This window comes from Metopolophium dirhodum, chromosome 1 (genome assembly GCF_019925205.1).
Source record: "Metopolophium dirhodum isolate CAU chromosome 1, ASM1992520v1, whole genome shotgun sequence".
In the NCBI taxonomy this organism is placed as follows: Eukaryota; Metazoa; Arthropoda; class Insecta; order Hemiptera; family Aphididae; genus Metopolophium; species Metopolophium dirhodum.
The window spans coordinates 112,728,721-112,750,665 of record NC_083560.1 but is presented as its reverse complement, the minus strand read 5'-3'; the positions used below and the strand labels follow the sequence as shown (position 1 = coordinate 112,750,665).

Below are 21,945 nucleotides of genomic sequence, written 5' to 3'. Positions count from 1 at the left end.
ATAGAAAAGACGATTGGGTGTCTCATCATTAAATCAACAGAGATTGATTGAAGTTTTATTCTATTAATATTTAGCTAGTATTTAAATCAAACTATCAGGTCAAATTTAACGGTTTTATAGGCCGGTACAGTACGATTGAGGACGAACGTTGTAACTTTTTGATAACACGATTGAGAACGATTTTTAGAGCGACGTTGCCGTTCAGTGCCGTCCCGAAATAAAACTACGTATATATATTCGATAATATAATTTAAAAAAATAGTTTATCTATGGATTTCCATATAATATTGTAAGTACAGGGGCCTTGAATTCCTGTTGTCGTTTATCATAATATTTAGTTAGAAAGATAATAAATACGATATCGTGGTTTACGAATCTGCAGATAGTTTACGTAATTCAGTTGTTTGTTGGACAGAGCGGTAACAACGTAATAATATAGTGTGTAATATATTGTAATATTAAGTATGATAGAAAACTTAAAAATTATAACGTCTGAATGCGGAAAAGACATTGCAGTATTAAATAATGATAAATATACATTTGTAAGACAACGCGAAAATGGATCAATGAAATGGAAATGTTCCAATAACAGCTGTAATGCCAGTTTATTATCGAAAATGGATAAAAATTTTCATTCGTCAAACGGTGAACACGTGAATCATGTAAGTAATAATAATCAAAAAATTGATTTAAGAGAAAATTCTAAGCGAAAAGCTGAAGATAATACATCTATCAGACCTTTAAAAATTATTAGAACTAAGTTACTAAATAGTGACTTACTAAATATTATGCGCAATGATATTACATCAGTGTGGAAGACAATGTATGACAAGAAGAGAAAACAATACTCAATTTACCCTACTTTTCTAAATGAAGCTATATCCCAATTGAAGAATATGCAAAATAACGATGTATGTTTATTTAAAAGTGATCAATTTGTTTTTGTTCCTGACAGTGGCGTATTTACGGTGGGGGGGGGGGGGGGGGTCCAGGGGTACTGGACCCCCCTAGAACCTCTCATAAAAAAAAAAAACTAAAATTCTTACATATTTGCAGAATTCGATTTATGTAAGCACGCGCGATCGCGCGGATATAGGCATATAGTTTTTTCCCATGAATAAAATATAGTTTAAAATTAGTTACAACAGCTTACACAGATACATGTTCCTGCAGCATGGTTTTAGGTAATAAGACGTATGGAAATTATACATTTATAGTAATGTTATTCTAAGTTACGACTTAATACGAAGTGCGTTAAGCCGATAAAATTAATAAGTAGGTACCCGTATCTTTGAAATATAAACTTTATCACACAGAAAAACTGGTTATTGATGGATTTGTGTGTATAGCAATTAGCAATAGTTTTGTAGCTAATAGCCATATATGGATAGGTATAATAAAATATATATTAGTGGCATTTATCTTTTATAAGATATCACACATTTTCTATTAGTCTCATTTTGCCTTCAACGACTATACGAGTAACGAGTGAACCAGTGAACAAGTGTTTATCAATATTGAGTAAGTACACAATATATTGCTTTTATTATGTCTCAGCAAACTTCGTTAAGCCAATTTTTTAAAAAATCTAATGATACAAATGTTCTACAATTTGATCATCACAAATCAGTTTCCGTACCTTCTCCAAATAAACGACCAATTTCACCAAATATAGATAATAATGTCAAACGTACCAAAATGTAAAAAAAATCTGACAATACTGAAACAGAAAATGAACATAATTTTAACGATTTCGGTATTGGATTTTATTTTAACCACTCGTTAACAGATGTAGAGAAAGAAGAAGTTCTTAAAACAATTTGGAAGCCCGAACCTACTTTTGAATTCCCTAATACTGTGATATTTAGTGGTAAAGATAAGCGATCCAAAAATTTAAAATTTCAATATAGATGGTTACATACCTTTCCGTGGTTAGCGTACTCCGCAAAATTAGATGGTGCATTTTGTACGTTTTGTGTAGCGTTTGCTAAATCGGGAGCTGGCATAAATTCTCAAACACTAGGCGCTTTGGTTAGAAAACCTTTTCAAAATTGGAAACATGCAATGGAAACGTTTAAAAATTATGTAACACTTCAATATCACAAACAATCCGTCTTTGATGCAGATCATTTCATAGATATAAAAAAAAACGTACATCTATCTATTGAAAATCAATTAGACACTACTCGGGCATGGCAAATTTTTGAAATAGAAAAAAACATTTCACCTGTTATTGAAACAATTATTTTATGCGGTCAACAAAATATACCTCTACGAGGTCACCGTGATTTCGGAAAATTAACCGTTGATAATAATGATGTTAACGACGGAAATTTTCGTAATTTGTTACGCTTTAGAGCTCGCGGTGATGCTTCGCTCAAAATACACATTGAAAGTTCTGGTACTATAAAATATACAAGTCCTATTAGTCAAAATGCTATAATTGATTGCAGTCTGGTAAAGTTTCAAACTTATTTTCTAAACTAATTCCTGATAAAAATGATTTTGCGTTAGCAGCCCGTGAAGCTACTTTCGCATATCATATGGTAATTCATAATCAAAGTTTTCGATCAATGACATGTACTTCAGATTTGGTTCGTCAATTATTAAATGACAAAAAATTTACATGTGCTAAAACAAAAACAAGAGAAATAATTGTAAACGTTATTAGACCGTATATTGTTGATTATATCGTTAAATAATTGCGTTCTGCCAAATTTATTTCGGTTTTAGTCGATGGTTCAAATCATAAATCAATAAAATTAGTACCAATTCTTGTCCGTTATTTTTTGCCTAACGTTGGTATAAAAAATAAAATACTCGAATTCTCAAATTTACCTGGTGCAACATCCGATTTGATTACTAAACAAATTATAGACGTTCTTACAAAATTTGGACTAAAAGAAAAATTTGTAGCTTTGTCAGCGGATAATACAAATATAAATTTGGCGGAGTTGCTAGGAAAGGGAAAAACAATGTTCACACAAAACTTGAATTAGGCTGCTGTGCTCATACATTACATAACACTATACAATGCGCCTCGGATAGTTTACCTATAGACGTTGAAGCTGTTACAGTTAAACTTTTTGGTTATTTTCATATTTACACTGTTCGCGTGGAAAAATTAAAAGAATTTTGGGAATTTGCAGATGTTCAGTATCGGGATATTTTAGCACATACTAAAACAAGATGGCTATCACTATCACCTGCTGTTGAACGAATTATTTTAATGTACAGTGGTTTAAAGTCATACTTTCTTTCGCAAGACTCAAGTCCTAAAATATTAGTTGATTTTTAAAAAAATCATAAGTCTCTGTTGTATACGAAGTTCATACAAAGTATGCTCACACTATTTAATAATTATACACAAAAACTTGAAGAACACATTTCTGCTTTCGAGTTGATAGATATACTAAGTGGTTTAATAAATAGTTTAGAAAACAGGAAGAACGAACATTTTATTAACAGTGCAATTGAAAATATAATAAAAGTACTCGAAGAAGAAGGATGCTCAATAAAAAAAGAGTATGATACAGGAAGTCAAATATTTTTTGATTTGTGTATAAAATACATACAAAAGTGGACAATGCCTAATCAGACATTATTAACTGAATTAGATTGGTTAAATTTAACAAAAAGACATACCGTAACATGGCAGCGTGCGAAGAACACATTAAATTCTATTTCAGAATTCGTTGTAGTTAACGAAGATAATTACTTTGATGAATTTATGTTATTTTTAAATATTTTTCAAGAAAAATTCGATGAATGGACAAAAAATTCTACTTCGTTAGAACAAAAATGGTTACAAATATTTAAATTATTTAAAGAAAAAGATGTGGGTATTTCAAATTTTGCAGCAGTTGTTGAATTTGCATTTTGTTTGCCAGGCTCAAATGCATCAATAGAACGAGTGTTTTCATTGATGACTTCCACTTGGACCGACTTCCGTAATCAAATGGATGTAGCAACTGTAGAAAGTTGTTTGATTACCAAAACATATGGTTTAAGTTGCATGGAATTTCATAACGAAATTATAAAAAATCAGTTTCTGAAGAACGTCCACAGCACGCAAAAATACACGATGACAGCTGAAGATAAAGCTTAAAAAACGTTACTTGTATGTTTAATATTTCATAATGAAACCCACTAGTAAAAAATGTTAAAAAAGATAAATATATTAAGTAATATATAACGATTAGGTAAAGTTAAAATGTATCGTCCCGGATTTCTTTTAATTTAATCTGGTCACCCTATACTATTTGCAAAATCATTAATCACGGATACTAAAGGATTAACCATATTTAGGCCCGGTTTTTCAATCACCCAACTATTCGTTAAATAAATATTCGTTGAATAAACCTATTCAGCAAATAAACTTCCAAATAAAACAAAAAATTATGACAACTGTTTTTCAATTTAAATTTACTATCCGAATAGTTATTCGGAGAATAAAACTAATCAGTAGATGATAATGATAATATGTATTAAGAGTTGTGCATTGTGGAACAAGTTAAAGAGTTCTGATCCATTGTAATTGGTTGAAATATCTCAACAGTGATAATATTATCATTTATCAAAGAAAAATCTGTATATTTTTATTATAAACAATAAACTGTTATATTGCTATTCTAAATTTCTGTATTATTCTGTTATTCATCAATCATCATTATGTCGTCAAATAAAAGGAATAGGGCAACTAACTTTACCTTTGAGGAAAAAGAACTGTTATTAAAATATGCAATTGAAAATAAATCTGTACTGGAAAATAAAGTGTCCAACTCTGTGTCCTGGAAGGACAAAAACCAGTGCTGGTTAAAAATTAGTGAAGCATACAATTCAACCACATCAGGCTGTGTAAGTTCTAAATAAAAATTTAATAATCTTCAATAAATATGAATTAGATATACATTTTTTTTATAAATAACAGCCCAGAGATGCTACAAGCTTGAGATTAAAATATGGAGGATTGAAAAGATTATTGAGAGGAAGTAAAAGTAATTTATTTAAGACTGGAGGTGGCCCTCATGAAAATGATTATACTTGCTCAAGTGAATTAGAAAAACAATTATACAACATAATACAATTGTCGGTTGAAGGGTTGTCTTCAAAATTCGATAGTGATGCTGGTCAGTCACTTTTTATTGCCAAAATATTTTTATAATATGTATTATATAATTTAATAATTATTAAATTGACTTTTAAGTAGTTAACATAAGTAATATTGATGAAGAACATGAAGTTGAAAATGAAATAATAGATGAATCTGCCGTTGATATGTTTGCTCAATATGATTTTGTTTTTGATAACAATAATGAAGATCTTTCAACTATTATAGTTGGCCAATCAGATAAAGGTATTTTCATTTCTTATAAAGTTAACTATATTAAATGTTAATTATTAAAATCTCATCTGATTTGAGGTATGGAAAAAGAACCAACTGTTGAAAAGAATTGGGCACCAATTGATTCTACAAAATTATTAAAATCAACTGGAAAGCATCAAAAACTTAATACGAGTAAATACTAAAGCTTTAAAATGAAAAAAAAAATTAGTTTTTAATATACCATTATTAACCTATATTGTTGTAATGAATAATATAAACTTTCAGCTGGTAATTTAAAAAGAAAAAACCATTCACAAGCTTCAGTGAGTGAAAAGTTTACATTGTTGGCAGAAAAAAAAATGGAATTAATTGAAATGCAAAAATCAATGTTGACAACAGAATTCGAATTTCTAAAAAACAAACATGCTCTTGAATTAAAATTATTGTAATTGGACGTATCATTAAAAAAGCAAAAGTTGGATAATAACAGGAAATAATAGAAATAGTTTATTGTTGTTTATTTAAATTTAAATGTAAATATTGTTTAAAATCCTGATGAGATTACCAGGTAAAAGTGATAAATTTATTTTAAAACATAAAAGTTACTACTAATACTAAGTACCTATTAGTTATAATTTGTTATAAATATATGTTCTTCATTTATTATTTTGTTTTATTATATATGTTTATTTTAATTTTGTTTTAAATTTAAAAATTATAACACATATATTAAAGATAAAAATATTGTTAAGAACTATTAATTATACATAAAGTATACATTGTTAATTTGGTTTCAACTGAATACAATTTTACACAGCGAGTTACATTTTTAACAGTAACTACAAATGTGCAAAGTAATCAACCACTAATTGTTGTCTTGCATTTCCTTCTTCGATCACTTCTTCTATTATATTTATATTTTCATTTTCTGGTAAAAATAAATCTAACAATTCTGGTGGATATAGATCATTGTTATCACAAGCAATGTTGTGTAAAACACAGCAAGCAACAATAACTGCCTGAGTTGTTTCTAATTTTAACCGTAATCCTAAAGATAATACTGGAAATCTGCGTTTTAGAACTCCATATGACCTTTCTACAGGATTTCTAGTTCTTATAATTGATTCGTTGTACAGCTGTTCAATGCGATTTTGAGGATTAATGAAAGGTGTGACAATGTGACGAGAATTAGCATAACCACTGTCTGCTACAATCAAACCATTTCCCCATTTGCCACTGATTAATTGGGTATATACCTTTGATTTTTTAAATATTGTTTGATCGTGGCAAGACCCGGGCCAACGAGCTACAATATCCATAATTTTTAAGTTAGGACAAGCAATAGTTTGGACATTTAATGAAAAATATCCTTTTCTATTTCTGAAGTATTCAGCATTATCTCCACCTATATAAACATTTCATTTTTATTTATTTATTATTTATATATTTTATATTTTATTTTTTATATTTATTTATTTATATACTTATTTTTAAATACCTATATACATTCAGTTCCACATTATTTGAAATTACTTATTACTTATTAGGTAATAAGGGAAAAATATCAATTAATTTACAACACTCCCAAAACATATTATAAAAGATTGCCCTTATAATATACTAATATTTTATTACCTGGATTTTGTATTTTTACATGAGTGCAATCAATAGCACCAATAACTCTAGGAAATTTAGCGATATCATAAAAACGGTTCTGTAATGTATTTATTTCTAATTCTGTGTCTGGCATTTTTATGAACCGTGGCAGCAGTCTTGCTAATGCAACACTGACATCACGAACAATTAATGATGATGTAGTTTTGCTTACTCCCAAAAAATCTCCAGCAGTTATTAGAAAATTTCCAGTAGCATAAAATCGTAGAGTTAAAAGCAGTTTGTTTATGGATGTTACGGCATGATTTCTACAATAATTTTAACATTTACAAATTACAGAATACTACATTTGATATACCAATTATTTTATTATTGTATAGATAATCACCTATATGATTGTGAAGATATTTGCTCATTTATATATCCTAAAACTTCAATAACTACTTCTTTGGAGATTCTAAATCTAACTTTAAAGTCTTGATCATCCCAAAACTCCATATGGTTAATTCGTACACGAATTGTGTACGTACGTCGTTGATAATTTAAAAACTCAACAATTTCAACATCGTCATCTTCGATAATGTCTAATACCGGCAATACCAATAATTCCATCATTGTAATTAGGTATCAAGAATTTTAACGAACACGGGACAAAAGAAAAGACACAACGAATTTAAATAATATTATTGAATACTCAAATATAATATAAAAGAATATTTCTTGATATTAGATATCAATTTTTGGTAGTTATTAGTCAAATAAGTTCTTATTCGGTAGAAAAAGTACCAAATAAATTTTTTGTGATTTATTCTCCAAATAAGACTTATTTAAATATTGAAAAACCGGAAAAATACATATTTTTGTTATTCGGCAAATAACTTGAGTTATTCGACGAATAAATCAGATTGAAAAACCGGGCCTTAATGTAGTAAATATTTTTTTCATAGAAAAGGGTATTTCTATTACAAATTGTATAGCTTGTGCGACTGATGGACCGCCTGCAATGATTGGAAGTCAACGTGGTTTTATTGCTCATTTAAAAAATGCAGTCCCTGGGATTTTAACAGTTCATTGTGTCATTCATCGTCAACATTTAGTAGCTAACAATTTAAGTAATGAATTTTTTGATACCATGTGGTTTGTCATAAATGCTGTTAATAAAATCAAAGCTAAATCATTGAATAACCGTTTGTTTCGAGAATTATGCCACGAAAATGATGAAGACTTTGAATGCCTTGTTCTACACACCGAAGTTAGGTGGCTATCAAAAGGAAATTGTTTGATACGCTTTTATAATTTATTTCAAACTATACTAGAATTTCTGCAGCCATTTGATAAACAACTTTACGATGAATTACATACAAGAGAGACGAATATCCTAGCAGATATTTTTGAAAAACTTAATGAGGTCAATAAAAATTTGCAAGGTGATAAAATTAATTGTATCAAATCTAAGTCCATTATTAGTGCATTTATTTCAAAATTAAGTCTTTTTAAAAAAAAGATTAGTCGTCGTGAATTTAATAATTTTTCTAACTTATCAAGATCAAAACAAATTTTAGATTCTGACTTAGAAATATACTGTGCACACCTTGAATTCCTTAAAAATATTATGAGTACTAGATTTAAGGTTATCAACGAACTGATTATACCAAAATGGGTATTGAATCCATTTTTAGCAGATATACAAAATGTCCAACCATTATTTCAAGAAGAACTACTCGAAGTGATGCACAATGAAGAAGCTAAAATCGATTTTAAACATAATGGATACGAGTTGTTTTGGCTCAAACAAAAAACTGTGTACCCTCAACTTTGGAAAGAAGTGGAATAATTACTAATTATGGCTTTTCCGTTGACATACCTAGTCGAAAAAGGCTTTAGTGCGGTTCAACTACTTTTGACCAAATCAAGAAACCAATTAGAAATATGTGAAAGAGGAGATTTAAGACTAATGCTGACATCTATTGAGCCAGATATCATTTCGTTAGCAGGAAACCATCAACCTCAGGGCAGCCATTAGTCACATAAGTATTTTTTGTGTTATAATTTTATATTAGCAAATTCGAAATCAAATTATATGATTCATATTATTAGTAGGTATTTAAATTTAAAATTAACTAAATTGTAGCGTTAAAATGTTAAATGATATTTTGTCTTAAATTAAATAGCTTATTAAAAAAATAAAACGTTTATCATTATAAAAAATTGATGGTGTTGATGGGTGGGGGGGGGGGGCGATGTGAGATTTTTAAAATCTAAAAGGGGCGTTGAGTAAAAAAAGGTCGGGAAACACTGGTGTTTTTACGACGGCTGACATCAATAATTTGTAGAATACCTTTATCTACCACTTCGTTGACTTACGGCTGCAATCGTACACAATCACTTTCTGGTCTGATAGATCTACTCCACCCATAATTGAATTTGGGCAAGACTCTTTCAATTTCGTCCCATACTTTAGCTTACGAGTAATTTCTCCAACCATCGGCGTATGTACAAACGTTGCTAATTACTACAAAATCTTTACTATCTTGCCGCTATCAATCCATCTGATCAACTGCGAAATTGATGTTCACCTCTTTTTAATTTGCCTTCAAACTTAGGTACGTTTTTCCGATTCATAATACATGTACCAAGAGCAGGATAATCTATAATTGTGAGAAGCCGCACACTTGTAAAAAATCTGTCAATAGCAACTACTACATTAGGTTCAATAACCGTATCGGTTAATTTCATAACTACTCGTTTCTCAGTGTTCAATTGTCAGTGTCATTTGACTAGTTTTTTCCAATATAGATGTTGAAATCGTAGGCATATCCAGTGATAGTCACAGCGCTCCCAAATCTTTATTCCTCGTTTTATAGGTTTGAGCGGCATATACTGTTTCAAACTGGATCTACCTTTAAATGTCGTCATAGATTCGTCCAAACTTTGAAACGGGCTCTCTCCTTGAGCATTCAAAAATGTATGCTTTAAACAATTTACCATTTCGATAATGTAGTACGTTTTAGGAGCATTTGTAAGTGGCTCTGGGTGATTGAAATACAGTTTAGACATCAAGAACTGAAACCTATTACGCGCCATTCTCATTTTTATGACTTGGTTCCCTATAGATGGATTTCGAGACCAAAACAAATAGGAAACCAAGTGTGAGCATTATTTTATTAGAGTCTGAATCTCGAATTTCATCTTAAGTTTTCTTCTTTTTGTCCCTTAGTATCTGTAAACGTTCATTCGTGAATTGACTTATAAATAAGCACAAACTGCGTGGAAAAATTTTTTGAAAACATTTCAATTCTGAACAACCAGGTTCTAAATCAACCAATACTTCAGGTTTACGGTCATCAGGTATAATAAACCGCGGAGTAAATGAACGACGTGGTTGAGACGAAATAACATGATGAGGATCGGAAGGTATTAGGAATAACAATATTATTACCCTCATCATCTGATTCATTGTCATCATCCGATGAACTTTCATCAAAAGGCTCAAAATCATCAGAATCTTCAAAATCAGAACCAGAAGAATCATCTGATTCAAGAATTTCCATGATGATCCTTCAGTGACATTTGGTCGTTTTGTTTGTCGACTCATCTTGACTACAAAATAAAATAACTAAAATAATAAAGAAAATATATAAAAAAATAAATAATGCAAAAAAAAAATAATGAAAATAATATACGAGCATTTATGAAAAAATAATAAAGTAATAAAATAATAATGCACTCCTACATTTTACCAACAATATTGTAATGTAGCACCAGTGGTGTATTGGTACGGGTACGCGGGTATACGCCGTATACCCATCAGAAGATTTTCGATTTTCGGCGTATACCCAATGTAAAATCTTATTTTACGGGTATACGCTTCCAAAATAACCAGAAAACCAATTAAGATTTAAATATTATTTAATATTTCATATAGGAAAAAAACGTTATTCGTATTAATGAATTAATGTATTAATGAATTATTTATCAATTGAAGTACGTATTGAATATAAGTTATATAACAATATGCGTTGTGTTTAATGTATTTTAAGACTTGAAGTTCAATTTAGTAAACCCAATATTGAATTCAAAAAAATTTTGTGGAAAATTCTATAGATTGTACCTATAATAATAATGTTATTATAATTTTAATTTTTTTGACATTTGAGTTGATTTTGTTTTATTTTCTATTGTTACATTATACAAAAATTAATAAAATAATGTTAAAAACTATGTACTAATTGAACTGCAATAACGTTATATAATATATACGATGATATAATTTAATCGTTTAGGTTACATACATATTTTATTGGTGCGTATACCCATAAATATATTTACCAATACACCACTGTGTAGCACTCAATAAAATGTTGAACTCAATAAAATATTACGAACGTATTGTAGTCAATATAAATATGAACATTGATAAAAACAAGTAAAAATTAATAATTAATTATCAAAATATAAATTAGAAGTCACGGCAGTGATATGAAAAAATGATATCGGAAATACAAAATTAAATCAAAAAATAACACATTTTGTTCGTACAAGTGCTGCAACCTATGAGTAAACAAGTCAAATAACAGTTGAAAAGCCAATACGCTCGATTAGTGTGACATCACAATTGTTATCAATTCTTATCAAAATTATTATTTGGATCCAAACAAATATTGTAGTCTATAGTTCTAATATGCTGTATAGTGCATATCTTTATAAATCGTTTGTACTTTTGTGTAATTTAAATTGAAAATTGAAAAAAGAAATTTTTACTATTATTTTAAATTCTGTTAGTAAAAAGCAATGGCTGGAAATCATTTATTATCAATAACATCAATTTCAGACTATTTCAAAAATAATATCAAACAACTTAAAAGAGGTGAAATAGCTTATAAAGACAATCATGTTCTTAAATTTCAAATGGATCCTAATTTAGGTATAGTTGTGGGGGAAGTTAAACCTAGTATGCGTAGTGATCCATACAAAGTTGAAATTTTAATGAATGATGATCGTATTACAAATTCTAAATGCTCTTGCCCTCGAGGCACAGCTATTTGCCATCACATAGCTGCCTATACAGCTGCTTTATACACTCATTATAATCTAAGTTCTACTGATAAATCTTGTTTGTGGAGTGCTAGGAAAAATAATTTGTCAACAGAAATTAAAACCATTAATCAAATACATGGAAGTATTGATTTTCCAAATACCATTGTTTCAGAAACAGATATAAACATTTTTAAAGAGGAAATATCCAATTTAGCAGAACCTGTTGGTTTTTCTTGGTTGTTACAACCTGAACCAGAATCATCCGAAAATAATATAGCATTAGTTAAGATGATTGGTGTTATTATTCTTGATCCAGAAATTAGACGTTTAGTTAGAATCAAAGATTTTATTTCTCTTAAAAAATTGTTATTCACTAAATGTCATATTGATGATAGCACTATATTACAGTTGGTTAAAGACACTATAGGACAGCAAAAAAATCCTTTATGGTTTCATTATAGGCAACATAGATTGACAGCTAGTAATTTTGGTAAAGTTTTAGCTGCTTATAAAAGAAATAAGTTTCCAAAGTCATTATTTAAACAATTGGAAAATAATAATAATATTACTGGTGTGCATGCTGTACAATGGAGTATTACCAACGAGATTTGTGGTATTAAGGTTCTAGAACAAGATCAAAATGTAAATGTAAAACCGACTGGGCTGTGGTTAAAAAATAGTGGATTATTAGGTGCTACACCAGATGGAATTGTTAATTCAAGTCATATTGTAGAAGTGAAATGTCCATGGAAGTATAGGAATGCAGTTCTTGAAGTTGAAATTACAAAAAATCATGATTATATTTTATATAAGGAAAATAATGAATTATTTGTAAATAAAACACATCCATATTGGGACCAGATTCAAGGCCAACTCTATTTAACCAATCGTCAATTTTGTTATTTGGTTATATGGACTCCCAAACAGACATTAATAACAGAAATCGAAAAAGATGTTAATTGGATAGAAAATTTAGAAATTCTGGAAACATTTTTCATTGAAAAATATATACCTTATCTTGTTGAAATGTAGTTTTTTAAATTTAAGAGTTTAAAATTTAGTTTGGCTGATGAGTCATATTGTTTATTTTTAAATGTGTATTTTATAATTCATTAAAGAAAAGTGCCTGAGTTAAATGTTGATATTTATTACAAATTACAATTATCTTCTTAAATAACGTACATGATTCAATATTAATGATATAAGTATATAAATGAACATAATTTACCAAGGATTTTTCCTTAATAAAAAAAAAAAAAAAGAATATAATTTACATACCCACCTAAAATAAAATAAGTATATTGAAACAAATTAATTATAATAGATAGAACAAATAGTTGATTAAATTTATTTAATTTTAAATTTTGTGACAAAATATTTAATTATTTACATACTTTCTCGAACTTCATGTAAAAGTGGCCTGTGTAAATTAGTTAGTGCTGCAACAACTTTAAAAATATATTCAGCTTGTTTAAGCATAGTAAATGGAATAAAATCTAATATTTTGTAACATTTAATACGTTGAGTTGCCCTCTCAATATGTATTCGAGCTTTTGCTATTGATTCAGTCTAAATAATTTGTTGTGGAGTAAACTGTGGAGTATCTAAGAAAGGTGGAATATTTAATGAAACTCCAGGAAGTAAAATATCACCAATTAAAAATCCCTTATCTGCCATAACAACGTCACCTGGGATTAATTGTTCTAAGATACCACTTTTTAAAGTTATAATTTTATCTGAGGTTGATCCTGGATATAAGCTGCTCACAAATGTAACAACACCATTTGGAGCAGTTCCAATAAGGACTTTCCAGGTGTTTCTGTGTTTATAACTACTGTAAGTATCCCGTTGTATATTCATTGATTGGCGGGATACTGATGTATAAACTTCAGTGCAATCAATTATAGCTCTACAGCTGGGAAACGATTTAAATGCATTTGGCAAACAAGCCTTATTTTTATACCTTGATGGCATTTCTTTCATAAATTTAGAAAAAAGAGTGTTATGTAAAATATTTATCCAAGTAATAATTATATTACTAACAGTGGATTTACTACACTTAAACCTTACAGATAAATCAAAATGAGGGAAATTATGTCTTAATTTAATTAAGGTCATAAGAATCTGATCAGGCTTACTAATAGTTTCAACAGTCCATTTTAAATAATAATTAAGTTCTACATTTTTAACTAAATTGTAAAGTGCCATAAACACAGCATTAGAGGGTAACCCTGTGTATGAATTTATCAAATCATCATTTTGACTTAGGTTTTCATAAGTAAAGGCAATTGATAAATTATTTAATTTTAATTTTAATTCTTCGTTTTTTTTTTTGTAAAAAATAATTTTCAGCATCAACAAAAATGGAACTATTTACATTCTGGATTTTTGATTGCACACTAAAAAAAATATATATATAATTATTATATTTATACATGTTTGATTAACTTTAATATTTTTTACTTATTGCATACTTAATATACCTTAAATTTGATGATGATTTTAATGATAAATTTAATGGTTCGTCACTAATATCATTGAATGTGTTTGTTTCTGAAATACTTTCATGGTTATCATCTGAGATATAATTGCTATCATGATTATTATGAATGGTACAAGAGCTTTAATAATTTCTTTTTTTTTTGAAATTTTTATACCTCGTTGACTTTTTTGGATATCAGGATAATTAACCATATTCTTTAATGCACTCTTCTGTACAAAATCTAATTCAATTAAATCATCATCAAAATCATTTTTATATTCAAAGCTAAATGAACCTTTCACAAATCACACCATGACTAATTTAGTTAATTTAAAATTAGTTAATTGATCACCTGCTTTTTTGCTGTTCTTTTTTTGGACTTCCATTCATAAAATATCTCAAGTCTTAATACTTGAACTTTTGCTCTACATTCTGTTATATTGTCTATAAGGTCATCAAAGTCATATACTTTCCCTTTTCTTCTTATTTTAGATTCAATGTTGCCATGTATCTCATCTGCACTCATATGAGTATGGCCTTTGGTTAAATATTTGATAATTATTTCATTAGACCCAAAAGTTTGATTCACTATTGTTATTAATGCTGAGTATAAAGTCCAATTTTTAGTATAACTTAGTTATAACACTTAAAGTAAAGTATTATTTGTTAATTTTTTTTTCTTTTCATATTTAAATCAACATATAATACTTTAAGTAAAGTATTATTTGTTACATTTTTTTTTCTTTTCATATTTAAATCAACATATTATAATACTTAAAGTAAAGTATTATTTGTTACATTTTTTTTTTCTTTTCATATTTAAATCAACATATAATACTTAAAGTAAAGTATTATTTGTTACATTTTTAGATTCTGAGCGAAGCGATGAATGTATTGATTCTACAATGATGTGTGTTTTTTTTTTTATTTTTTTTATTTTTTTATTTTTGTGTCTGTCATCACCTTTTAGGACAGTAAAAGTGCTTGGATTTTCTTCAATAGTAACTTTTCTGATAGGAAAGTGAATCTAGTTGGTACTTTGGGGGGTCAAAAGTAAAAATTGCCCAGTACTTTTCACAAGCGACGTGAAAAACAAAATAAAAATTAAGGAAAAACGGGAATTTTTACGCAAAATCTGTTTTCGAGAAAATCGATTTTGGTTTTTGGTTTAACTCTAAAACAAATGACCGTAGGGACATGACATTTTGACTGAATGTTTATATTAGCATTTTCTATACACCATAAAATTTACAAAATATTTTGACTCTTTTTGAGCTGTTTACGGCCATTGTCAGTTTTCAATTTTTTTAGTTTTTTTTTCTATAAATATCAATAAAATTTTATCTGTTGATGAAAAAAGCTTGAAAATTTAATAGAAGGCTCCTAGGTTATTGTTTCAAAGGCAGATGAAAAAAATTAAAAATCCTTAGTCACAGTTTTTAATTATAAGCATTTAAAGTTCAAATTTTGACAAAATACGGAAAAATCACGAAAAATAGCAAATTATTTTGAGTTGAGAATTCATAAAAATTTTTCTTTTTAAATCTAAGATTTGAAAATGTAATATAAGATTACTCATAAGTTTGTCTACCTTTATTAAAAAAAAAAATGTCTAGAAGAAACTTAAATTACATTTTTATGAGCGTCTGAAATTTATATTTTTACAACATTTGATATTTACTCGATTTCTCATGTAACAATTTTCTTATTTTATTGTAATTAAAAAACGAATGACTATAGATACTTGAAAATTTCACTGAATGTTTATATTAGCATTTTCTATACACCATAAAATGTTGAAAATATTTTGACTCTTTTTGAGCTGTTTACGGACATTGTCAGTTTTCAATTTTTTTAGTTTTTTTTTCTATAAATATAAATAAAATATTATTTGTTGGGTAAAAATTCGTGAAAATTTAATGCAAGGCTCCTGATATATTGTTACAATAGCAATTGTAAAATATTAAAAATTCATAGGCACACAATTTTTTTATAAGCATTTGAAGTTCGAATTTCGACTAAATGTATCAAAATTTCGAAAATTGTCAATCACTGTAATTAAAAAATTATAAAATGTTCAGTTTTTATAACTAAGGATTGAAAATTTAAAACAAAGATTCTCATAAATAGTTCATACTGTAACCAAAAAATCTAAAACATACATTAACACAGTTTTTTTTTACAGACATTTTAAATTCAAATTTGGACGAAATTACATATTAAAATCAATATTAACGATTTTGTTGAAATTTAAAAATATTACTCGGGGATATAAGAAACTGAAAAATCAAAAAATTAAAATATAATGTCCTATCCATACAATCTAGTATTTACAGCTTAATGATAATATCACCCTAGAATATGTGTTATCACTTTCTATCGTCGAGTGATAAGCTCTTTCCAAAAAATGAGAAGAGTGGTTATTGTTGTGTGGTTATACAGTGACCATTATTGTAGCATAGGTCATGTGATATCGCTTGTAACATAGCCCGTCGGGTAACCATTATATCTTTAATCGTGATATGTAACGGGGAACATGTAAAATAACATTTAAATGATACACAGCGTCCCCATTACATCTTACCAATTTCAATCGGTAATACCAATAGGACGTATAATCACCATAGATAATAAAGATAGATATATTTATTATCTATAATAATCACAGAACAAAACAGACACTTTGATAAGCTGCTGATTGGGTAGTGGGTACTGGTCATGAACTTCCTCGGGACCGTGGTTCTGGTTTACCTGTGATCTGAAGTTATACTCTTTTGTACGACCCTTTGAAAAACATGGAAACGAGTTTTATACGTTAGTTTACCCGCGTTACGTAAACGTTTTACAACACTGTATAGTTTGCTATTATTTATTTTATAGTTATTACCTATAGTCTATTATAGGTACCTAGTTTTTCTCATTTTTTGCATGATTTGTTTTTAACCAATAATTTAACGTCGTGGCAGGTTTTAAATTTTATTTTATTAATATGGTTTGCTCTAATAACCAAGCGATTTGTTTAATTTATCAACGACATTCTATCATTAAAAACAGCATTGAATTGAGGTTGTTCACGTTTCTCAAAGGTATGTAATGTGTAATAGGTACATAATATTATATTTATTTATTTTTATTTTTTTTGTTTATTGGAAACTTCTGATTAAGAAGAATTACATTTAGGTCGTAGTCGTGTCGTCGAACAAAACAAATTTGAATACCTGTGAATTGAAAATGCAAACATATGTTGTTTGGGAATCTGCTGTGTCTTAGATATTTCAATGTAACTGTAAATAGAACAAGTCTATGTACCACAAGATCAGCTACGTATAATAGGTAAGAACTTCGGGTTTTTTTTTTCTTACTAACCTAATTTGATCACCATAGAAGCACAAATTATCAATATAAAAACATCTATGATAATCGAGTACCATGTTACTTGTTTTGCATAATGAAGTATCTGAAATAAATAATTTGTAGGATATTAAAACTGAAATGAATAACTCTAATTATTTTAGTAGGTTTTTAATTTTTTTTAATTTTTTAAAATACTATTAAATTACCTACTCTCATAGGAAGAATATCTACGTCCACTACTTCCATCTGTTGTGTTCTTTCCTATAACATAATTTAATATTATTAATTTTATAGTTATATTAAATAATAAATATATGCATAGGTATTTAGTAGTTTTGTATGTATAAGTAGATTATTTATGATAGAGGCCTAATAAATTGTATTTAATTAGTTAATATGATGATGATAGAATTCTAGTGTTAACACACATCAAACAAATAATTATATTAATAATCATGGATTTCTTTCCCAATAAAAATAGTTTATTAAAATGTATTACAAGTGTCAACATTAACTTGGTTCTACTTTCACCTGTTAAAATTAAAAACATTATTATTATTACCATGTTTATTTTATTTGTGAAAAGTGACCACATAAATTAATTTCAAAATTGGTATGCCTAAAATAATGGTAATTTAACATTAAGGAGGGGCCAAGTAATATCAGAACTTGTTGCAACCAACTTTTTATTTTACCCTAGGTGTGTGAAATTGCCATTTAAATAATACATATAGACAAAATATTGAAGTACTAAAAACTTACTTCCTCTGTTTTTTCTGGTGATTTTTCTGGTGATTTTTCTGGTAATTTTCTTGGGGCTTTAATCTGTTTCTAAAATTTAAAAGTTTTAATTACTAAATTACTTATACTATAGAAATAACATTACCATGTACTATGTATCATGAATTGAAATACTAAAAACTTACTTCCTCTGCTTTTTCATTTAATTTTTCCCGCAGATCTCCCTTACGGGATTTTACTAGTTTCTAAAATATAAAAGTTTTAATTATTTATGCTATAGAAATAACATGTATGTATCATGAATAGTACTATACATTGCAATACTACTTTTTTTGTTGTTATAAATATGCAATTGTTATTTAAATAACACATATAGATATATTGAAATACTAAAAATTTACTTCCTCTCTTATCATTTTTATTTTTTCCCGCAGATCTCCCATCCTACGGGATTTGACAATTTTCTAAAATTTAAAAGTTTTTATACTTAATACCTGCTTATAATATTAAATAAGAACCATACATAAATAATGTTAGGTTAGGTTTTAGAGTACTCTCTAGGATTTGGCTTGGTTAATATATTTGTAACAATGAACTAGCATATTTGAACTAGCTAATCATGTAATTTCTTTAATTTTTTGAAATCATGGATGAAGTTGAGTACGTTATATTATGTATTAATTTTAAATAGTAACGGCAGTAATTAATCAAGACCTTATAATTTATAGTATTATTATGTATACTATAATTTACAATTCAATAGTTACTTTTTGTGGTATTGGAGGGCTGTACCTGCATTTACCACCATGAATTTTATCGCATATTTGACATCCTATAATACCACAGAACAAAATTGGTATTATTCTTTGAATTCAATAAAAATTGCATAAAAAAAAAATATTTTGTTAATTGTACTAACTTGTTGTGCAACGCCCAAAATGTTTTTTGCTACATATTTTGCATTCTAAAAAAAATATTTAAATCATTTAGGTATTTGAAATCAATAATCTCATTTATAACATAAAATACTATTTATGCATACTAGGTTTAATGTAGCGGGTTGAGCTTTGGGCCACTTGTTGTGGTGGTTGGGCCACTGGAGGTGGTTGGGCCACTGGAGGTGGTGCTTGGCCCACTGGAGGTGGTGGAATGGCATCCTTGCCATAATAATAATTGTTAATTATCGTAGACATCTGTATAGAATATAATTAATGGATGTAATGTAATAAATCACAGCAATTTTTATGAATTTCTAACTACAAAATAATTTGAAAATGTTCGCGATTTTGACAAAAAAATTAAAAATTTTACTTTCAACACTAAAAAAATATTGAAATTGTATTATTTAATACAATATATAATTTGTAATGTTTAGACTAATCGATGTGTCATAACCTCAAAAATATTATTCTCTATATTTATTGTAGTTCGTGATTACTAAAAACATAAAAAACTGATTTTGCGTGTATATCTTATATATAAAAATCCCGTGTCACGTCTTTGTCCGGAATAAACTCCGAAACTACTGGACCGATCTTGATGAAATTTTTACAATGTGTGTAATTTGGCCAAACTTAAAAGATATGCTAGTTTTAAAAGGGAGAGAATCAACCCCGGGAGGTGCTAAAACGGGAATTTTGAGATTTCAGATGGAAATTTTTGTTTATAAATAGTTGCCATGGGTTTTTAAGCTATTAGAATAAAAAAAAAAATAAAATATTTGCTTTACTTTTTAAATATTAAAAATGTGAAATGAAAATCTCTGTACAGACTAAACTCTGGAACTACTTATCAGATATTCTTGATTTTTTTTTAACGAAAGAGTATTTCATTATTTTCCTTATATTATATTGGTTTCTATTAATAAAGTTAATAGGGCATGTTTGTTGATTTGTATTGATCTTTTGTCAATATACATATTATATATAATATATACAAGAAGATCTGATAAGTAGTTCCAGAGTTAAGTCTGTATAGTTATAGTCTGTGTATTTATATAGTTAGATATATATATATATATATATAAATTAATGTCTGTGGGTCGATTAGACCTCTGGGAAGAAGATAGGTTAATTTATAAAGGGTTAAATTTGTTTTTTTTTTATTCATCGGATTTTAGTACGGTTAGGTTAGAATAGGATTTTGATTATATTAATCCATCGTAGGTGGAATTAAGTAAAATCGACAATTTTGGTATATATTTGATAATTTAGGGTTAAATCATACACTTACGTACAAACAGCACGGGGTCCGCGATCTACCGCAGGTAGATTTCCTACCTGATAATGTACTGCTGCGAATCAGAATTTTTATTCCGGGCAACGGAAAAGTTAAGATAAATGTTGAACACCATACTACTACACTGATTATTAAATAACGAATTGAACAAAGTTTGAGTCGTATAGTTGATACATTTAACGGGCAACAAAGTGCATGGAATCAGCTAGTAATATTATATATTTTAAATAATATTGAATAATTGTTAATGTTGCGGATATCCTTTGAATATTTTTTTGAATAATAATTTATGATTATTTTTATTTTTATTACATTATAAAGCACCAAAAACAAGTTTAGCAAAAATCGTAAAATATATGAGTTAAAAGAAGTTCTAATTGTATTAATTAATATATGTGTGTTAATATGTATACGGATCCACTTAACATTTAAAAATTATATATTATATTGAAATAAAAATATGTGAATATTTTACTTACTTTGATAGTTTCGTACCTTCTGGGTCAAAGTTAGAATATAAAATCAACGAAAAATGACTGCACGTTAGTGTGTACTAAAATTTATAATCTATAATCTATATCGCAAGTACCCTCATTATTTTTTTTCTTACTTAGACATTGTCATTATGTATTATCTTCACACGACATAAAATATTAGCAGTTTTATTCTATTGTGTCTGACGTGTGTCTAAATCTTAGACATATAGACTTGATTAATAACTTGTTTGGACTTTTGGAATTGCAATCTTTCTCTCGAGTTATTGCCGACACTCGCGACGAAATAATATGAAATATCAAAATACTGTGTTATTTTATATACCTGCCTATCTATAGATTAGTTATCTGCACTAACTCGTGAAGTTCATATTTTTTTTTTCAATTTAGGATGACATTGTGTCTAGCTGCCGACGTGAAAGGTTGATATCCATTTTTTGTATACCTATCGGTTATCAAAAACATCGTGTTCCTAGTGTGTTAAACTTAATTTGTATACAACAAATTCAACGTGTCTCTAAGTCCCTGGTAAGTAATAGCTTAAATTGATAACCTTTATAGTATCTAGGTATTTAACGCTTGTGATGATATTACACAAAAATCAAGTTAATCTATGATCAAAGTTTAAAATATATACCTATTGAATACAATATTTAACT

The 21,945-nt window shown here is 28.0% G+C and overlaps 2 protein-coding genes across 2 annotated transcripts; one reads left to right on the top strand and one right to left on the bottom strand.

The window, feature by feature from the left end:
• Nucleotides 1-6,165: 6,165 nt before the first annotated feature.
• LOC132937450 (putative nuclease HARBI1) lies at nucleotides 6,166-7,637 on the bottom strand. Its single transcript, XM_061004278.1, has 3 exons — nucleotides 7,329-7,637; nucleotides 6,962-7,248; nucleotides 6,166-6,731 (listed from the first exon to the last, which is right to left on the bottom strand). The coding sequence occupies exons 1-3, from the start codon at nucleotides 7,553-7,555 to the stop codon at nucleotides 6,166-6,168; spliced, it is 1,080 nt and encodes a 359-aa protein (XP_060860261.1). The 5' UTR covers nucleotides 7,556-7,637.
• A 306-nt stretch (nucleotides 7,638-7,943) lies between these two features.
• On the top strand, nucleotides 7,944-8,774 carry LOC132951091 (protein FAM200C-like). The gene has a single exon (XM_061022806.1). It carries the CDS (start codon nucleotides 7,944-7,946, stop codon nucleotides 8,772-8,774), a length of 831 nt encoding a protein of 276 aa, XP_060878789.1.
• Nucleotides 8,775-21,945: the final 13,171 nt, after the last annotated feature.

What these genes read in the sequence shown, in the direction of transcription:
- LOC132937450 (XM_061004278.1), bottom strand. Translation starts at nt 7,555, where the DNA reads ATGATGGAATTATTGGTATTGCCGGTATTAGACATTATCGAAGATGAC. An exon ending in ATATCTTCACAATCATATAG is followed by an intron (nt 7,249 to 7,328) that starts GTGATTATCTAT and finishes AAATTATTGTAG; the next exon opens with AAATCATGCCGTAACATCCA. An exon ending in TGTAAAAATACAAAATCCAG is followed by an intron (nt 6,732 to 6,961) that starts GTAATAAAATAT and finishes ATGTTTATATAG; the next exon opens with GTGGAGATAATGCTGAATAC.
- LOC132951091 (XM_061022806.1), top strand. Translation starts at nt 7,944, where the DNA reads ATGATTGGAAGTCAACGTGGTTTTATTGCTCATTTAAAAAATGCAGTC.